The 6642-nt window shown below is 58.1% G+C and overlaps 1 protein-coding gene across 1 annotated transcript in view; it reads left to right on the top strand.

Moving 5' to 3' along the window:
- Positions 1–6642, top strand: part of TCF3 (transcription factor 3) — a 59258-nt gene that overhangs the window by 31072 nt on the left and 21544 nt on the right. Inside the window, exons 3-4 of the mRNA XM_026865144.1 lie at positions 1030–1103; positions 2153–2249. Of these exons, the coding sequence (XP_026720945.1) occupies positions 1030–1103; positions 2153–2249 (171 nt within the window). The remainder of the gene's footprint in view (positions 1–1029; positions 1104–2152; positions 2250–6642) is intronic.

Genomic DNA, 6642 nt, shown 5'->3' with positions numbered 1-6642 from the left:
CCCCCCCCTCGAACCCCTGGGAGATGCTGACTACCGCTCGCCGGCTCCTGGTCACCCACCAGAGCGGAGGAGACGGGTCAGCACGGTTGGAAATCCTGCTGCCAGGTCGAGTCAGGGCTCATCTTCCAGGACAGGTTTCTTCCCTGCAGCCGTGGTACAGCTTGAGCCACAAGAGCTTTGCTGATGTGACTCCCTGGGGTTTTGTTGTCCTGGTGGACGTTCGCCATCTCCCCTGGGTGCCGCGTGTGCTGGTAGCCCACGAAGCGCAGCCTGGGTGGACCTGGCAGATGATGAAAGGAGGCGATTTCCTACCGCAGTGTGTGTGCACTGCAAAACCCTGCTGTTTGGTCCCTTGCCATTTTGGGTTGGATCCCCTTTGCCAAGGATACGCTTGGGATGGTTAAATCGGAGACTGACGGGCGCGTGCTCTGATCAGCCGTGTTGGCAGCACCTTCCTCCGCAGGAGCAGGACGGGGCTTCGATAGCCAATGCCCTTGAACCGGTCTGACTGAGGCACGGGTGATGTTGGACCCCAGCAGTTCCCATCTGAGACTCTTTCAGTTCGGGGGGGGGGGCTTTTAATCTGCTCGGGGGCATTGAAGAACGGAGTTTGGCCTGTGACCCAGCAGCACGGTGGACAAAAATCAGGTTCCCACTGGAGCGTCGGGGTGAATGCGATGAGTTTTCAGTTCATAGTCCTCTTCACCGTCAGTCTCCAAGGGAGATGAGGTTCTTGGGAGCTCTGTGGAATAAAGCGAGTTAAAATACTTGTTTCTCCTCTTCCCACTGTCCTGTGTTTTGAAGCATTTCCAGGCTGTGGTGGGATTTGCTTTGAAGTTTGTGGAATAAACTCCCAGCTGGAGTAGGAAGGTGAGAAGGGAGAGGGGAAGATCGGTCACGCCAAGTGGAAGTGGTTTATTAATGAAAATATTGTTTTGTTTGTAGAAGGAAGAGTTAATTTTGCGAGAACACCTTTGAGGCTTTGCTGATAAAGCAAGAGTAACCTTTGTTCTTCCTGTTTTTCGGTAGGTTTGGATGAAAGACCAGGATCAGGTTCCTGGGGAACGGGAGATCAAAACAGCTCCACATTTGACCAAGGAAGGGTAAGGACGAAGCACAAACACCGAGCTCCAACCAAAATAAACGGGGGCATTACCCTGGCTTCTCGGTGCGTGTGTTTGTGCTCAGGTTGGCTCTAACTAGGGAACAGCTTTTCGTGCCCCGTTTAGGACACTGGTTCTGTTAACCCTGCGGGGGTGACAGTGGAGAGAGAGACCCCAGGCTTTGCTGCCTCGATGTCCCCCTGGAGAAAGCTTCTCCTCCAACCCCCCCCCCCACCAGACCCACACCCTGTGTGGGCTCCCCACGGCTGCTGGGGCCTCGGGGAGAGGGGGGCTCCTGGCCGCAGGGTGGGAGAGGCCCCTGAATGGGGTCACGGCTGAGCGGGTTGAGGGGTCTCGCCTGAAGGGCTCTGCCCTCGGCAACGCTTTCTGGGCGCCCACCACACACCTCTGGGAGCCCAAGGGGCCAGCGGGGGTTTGCTTTGGGGACCCTCGGCGGGGATGGAAAGCAGGGGAAGGGTTTCATGGGGAAGGAGTCGAGGCTGCAACAGCACATAACTGGGGCCTGAGGAGGGGAAGAGAGAAAAGACATTAACTTAATTGAAGTGGTGTGATTTTGACAGATGCTCGCGTTTTAATGGGTTTGTGTGATTCGTTTTTGCAATGGCACCTTTCCCTTCCCTCAGGTCAGTGGCGGAGCAGGCGCTGTGGTGTCATTTCTCATTTTTATAGGCCTTCTCCTCGCCCCTTCTCCCCCCAGCTCGGGGAGGGGGCTGCCTGGCTCTCACCTGGCGGGTGCCGAGCTGCCGGGTGAAGGCAGAAACTGCCTGCGAGCTGCCAGCCTGGGGGAAACCCCCCCCGTATGCCCCTGCTTTGGTGCCATATCCCCTCCCCACACCACAGCCTCGTGGCTGCACTGCCCTGCTCTCCCTTGCTGCGAGGATAAGATCATTTCTGTGCCCTTTTTTATGAGGATTCTTTGACCTTGCCCCTTCCTGCTGCGGGAGAGGCTGAGCTCCGGCAGCCTGGTGTTTTGGCATTTGGCTTGGCATCCCCACGCACCCGGCGGTAACTCTCCCGCGTTGCTTCAGCAGAGCTATGGCGAAGGCCCCCACTACGGCGAGCACAGGGACCTGCCGTCTCACAACAGCATATCTTCATCACCATTCCTGGGAGCTGGACTAGTGGGTAAGTGCCCTTCGGCTGCCTAGCGGGTGCGTGGTCAGAGCAGGAGAGATCTAACGCAGAATGGCAGGTGGTGATGGGAGCATTGGCGCTGGCTGGTGGTGTTGTTCCCCATGTTGGACCCGCTCCAAAAGGTGTTCTCAAAGCTGTGGTTAAAGGAGCTGCTGTCCAGAGGGTCTCATCAGTGGCTGACGTGCATGACAGCCGTCGTATTTTATGCGCGTGATTATTTTTCCCTGCCTTACAGTAGCACCCAGAGGCAATAGAGGAGATTGATGCCCGCCCTGCTGGCACGGGATGAGCTGAGTTTGCTCTTGGGAGCTGGTAATCAAGGGTGGAAAAGCACCAGGAGAGAGGGGGAGAAGAGGCACAGCTCATCGTTTTGCAACAGGCTCGTGGCTGCTTTGCTTTCCAGCCTGGCAGCCCCAGGGCGGTGCAACCTCTGCAGAGAGCCGGAGATGCTCCCTTCGCTGCAGCGGGGTTTGGAGGGGCCCCTTCTTGTGTCCTCCGAGGCTCCGGCAGCCTTGCCTGGCTCCTCCATCCCCGCTGTAACGGGGCAGCACGTGGAGCTCGGGGGGACCAGCGAGTGCCGTGCGGCCCCGGCCCCACCGGCTGTGATCCTGCGTGAGTGGATGTGTGCGACCGTTTACCCGGTTGCCTCTCTCAGCTCGGGGGTGGGAGGAGAGATTAAGAGCAGAAAATATCCATCCTGAAGGGCTTAGAGAGCTCTAATGACATTAGGTCAGGAATTGGGGTTAGTCCTCCCCACCTTTGCCCACGCAGTGGTGGTTAAAACCCTCCAGCGAGTGTGGAAGGAGCAGTGTCGTGGCTGCTAGTGGCCTTTGCTTGTGGTTTGGAGGGTGGGGTTGGAAGAGAGAATTGGGTTTGAAACAGAAAATCCCCACCACGATAGGAGGTTCCTCCGGCGGAGCTGGTCAGAAAGGGGAAGGAAGGAGCGGGGTCATGCTGGGAAGCGAGCAGCCGTGCGTTTGCTCCTCCTGGTTGGAGGCTGAGGCGAGGGGCTTGCTCTCCGCTCCGCTCCCTCCTTCTGCTCCTCTCGCTGCCGGGGGACACGCACGCACAATGTTTAGTTGCCCCTTGGGGGTCCCACGCAGACACTGAAGAGCGTTTCTGAGCAGCTCCCCCCCTGTCCCTCCGTAAGGGCGGTTCTTCCTTCTCACTTTCTGCCCCAGGAGGATGTAAGCAAAGCAGAAATGTTTCTTAATAAGACAGGGGAGCCTTGATGCAGTTCAGCAGGGTTTCTTGGGGGTGTGCGTGGGGGGGACCCATCCCAACCCGTCCCACGCCTGGGGCCAAGGCAGTCTTGAGAGTTTCCAGCCGAGAAGGAGCTGCCTGGGGAGGAACACGGAGGTTTCCCCTTTGATGTGTGCAGGGAAGACGTGTTTGGCTCCCTCTCAAAGACAGGGCTCCCAGTCTTTGGCAAGCGCCGTGGCACTCCCCGGCAAGGCTGCGAGCCCAACCGGTCCCCAGCACGTGGAGCTGCAGCCTCTGCCGCCCCGGCGGGTGATTTCCACTGGCTGTCTCCACTAGCACAGGGCGAGCTGTGGCCTCGTGGCTGGCAGGACGGTGGCCACACACCGTGCCCAAGGCTCCAGTGCCTGCCCGGGCTGATCTCCCCGTGCTGGCGCGAGGTCTCGGCCGCTGGCCTGGGCAGTCGGATGCAGCACCAGGAGCTCCCCCAACCCAAACGGGAGCTGGGGAGGCCAGGAGAGAGCAGGGGACTCCTCACATTTCAAAGTCACTTTTATTCCAAAAATTGAACGTGGTTGGAGTAGAAAACATCAATTCCCAGAGCAGGTTCCAAAATACATAAATGAGTTTTGCTTTACCACTGTGCTTGTGTGCGGAGAAGGATGGACCAGAGAACGACTACAGGTGGGAATTTCTCTTCCTCTTTACCAAGCTGCTTCTGAAAACTTTTCAAGTGGCAGAACGATAAGTGGAAGGGGAGAGAAGGGAGACCAGAAAAAAAAATAAAATGCTGCTTTTGCAAATAGTAAAAGTGTAAAAGCAGTGGCAAAGTGGGAGGGAAAGGTGAGTTTCTGAGGTGTCAGCTGCCAGTCCCTGGTTTCCAGCAAGGTCCCCCCCCCGGCAGCAGGGTGGGCAAGCTCGCGCTAAGAAGGCGATTGAATGGAACTGGGGAATTTTAAAATGTGAGGAGATGGAAGGAGCAGATAAGGCTGGACACGTCCAGTGGTACTGGGTGGACAAAAGGTGCACGAGGCTTCCATCTGAGACCTCCTCCACAATCAGAATTTGTGTCTGTTTCCCACTTGACCTCTATTTCTTCAAGGAGGATTGGAAACTGCTGGGAGAAACACTTGAGGATGAGCGTGATCTGTGTTGGAAGTTACAGGCTTGGCCAGCTGGGGAGGAAGGCTGAGCTGGAAGGGCCCCACAAAGAAAACGTGCGTGTTGGCCTCCCCCGTTGGCGCAGGCTGCGAGTGCTGGTCTCTGCCTCGGTTGGGGGGGTGCCGCCCTCCCCCGGGAACCCGTGTCCTCCCGCTTCTGTGTTTCTGGGGTCAGTGCAGCGTCCCAGATAACGGGGTGCGTTAGGGCAACGAGCAGCCTCCCCGCAGTGCAGGGACACTGCTGGCCGGGCAGCACTTGTTGGAGAAATGGAGCCAAACTGTGATTTTTTTAAAATTTTTTTTTTTTTTGGCTCTGTTTTCCACATGCATCCAGCAAGTGGAAGGGAGGCTCCATTCTCACTGGCCTTGGTGGGCTGGGGAACTCCTGCCGGCCTGAGCTTTGAAGCAACGGTCGAGGGTGAAGACTTCACCAGCCCCTGAAGGCTGAGGGTGTTTCGGGGCTGGGGCATGCAGGAGGAGGAGCGGGGCTGCAGCTGGGTGAGCTGAGACGTTTCGCCACTCGCAGACTGATCTGACACGAGCTGGGGTGTGAGGAGAGAGGTTTGAGAACTGAGGGGTGTGGTGGCCGTTTGGATGAAGGAGCAGCGGAACGTGCAAGGTTGTTCGTCCAAATTTCCTCCGGCCGTGTCCCTGGGCTGGGCTTTGCAGGGCCGGCCGGGGGGAGCTCTGGCTGCAGGTGGGTCTGGCTTGCGAGCAGCGGTGATCGGAGCAGAGCGTTGCTTTCAGGTGTATTTGCTACGGAGGGTGGAAAGTCAAGAGCAGTGCCAGGGTGGCGAACTCCACGAGAAGGGAGGGGTTTGCCCAGGAGAGAAGGAAAGCGGCTCTGAGCTCAGGGGAAGCAGGGTGCTGCCAGCACATCCCCGAACCCCCCCCGAGGCTTCATCCCTGCCTCTCGTTCCTGCCTGCGGGTCCAGGCGGGTCCCGTGTGCCATCACCCCAGCCCAGGGTCCCTTCCCGAGCGCGGTGGCAGGAGCTGGGGCAGCACAAAGCTCTGGGGCAAAGTGCCGGACAGATTTCACCCCAGAAGGACACGGTGCCTGTTGTTTCCTGCAAGCAGGCAGCAGTCCTGGCAGCGGGGGGCAGCCTGTCTGCTCACCCACGGGCACCCCCAGTCCAGCCCGCTCCGGGGATGATGATCTCTTGGGGTGCACACCCAGTCCAAACTGGGTTTGAATTCACATAGCAGGCGTTGGAACAGATAGTACTGATTTCTGTTCGGGTGGGACACACAGATACGGTATCTGGAGTTTACGGGTGTTCTTGAGACGAACGTACAGCACCCGGCAAGATGGGAGCTTGGCTTTGGGGGGCAGCTTGAGCGCAGAGCGCAGAGCGCGAGAGGGGCTGCACTGGCAGCAGGACCTGCGGGTGCTGCTCCCAGAACTGGCCTTCCCCCGCCCTCCGGGCTCCCTGGGAGCTGCTCCTGCACTTTTTGAAGGGAACATTGCGAGGGCAGTCTTCGGTTGGACGCTTTTGAAGTGCAGGTTCCCTCTGTGTCACAGCTTCAGCTCCACAAGATGATGGGGAGGGGGAAACCAGAGCTGTCTGCAAGACTAACTGGGCAGGGAGCTCTGGCCTGTGTAGCACTGGACAGGATAAAGTAAATTTAAAAAACCAGAAAGTAAGTACCTGTGTGGAAATACTGTCGGTGCTCTGAATAAAAAATCACCCCAGGCTGACAGCCAGGGGTCACTGAACCCGACGAGCAGGGTGCAGTAGCAATGCCTGCGAGCTCCATCACTCCCTCCTCCGAGTTCTCAACCTTTGAGCCCTTGGTGCCGCTCCCCGGAGGGCGGGTGACGTCCTGGCAAGGTCTGAGCATCCCAGCCTCGGTGGGGAGAGGTGGCGGGGACCATCCCTGGCTCCCCGGGGTGGTGCCAGGACACCGCGCAGTGACGAACCGCCTCGTCTCAGAGGGTGAGGAGGGCTTTTCTGTTTGTTTTAAACCACCAATCTTCCAAATCTGCCACTCTTTTACCATTCATCTTCAGCGGGGGCCTGAG

This window comes from Athene cunicularia (assembly GCF_003259725.1).
Source record: "Athene cunicularia isolate RWA chromosome 28 unlocalized genomic scaffold, athCun1 chr28_part2, whole genome shotgun sequence".
Classification (NCBI taxonomy): Eukaryota; Metazoa; Chordata; class Aves; order Strigiformes; family Strigidae; genus Athene; species Athene cunicularia.
This window is presented reverse-complemented; position numbering and strand designations above follow the sequence as displayed.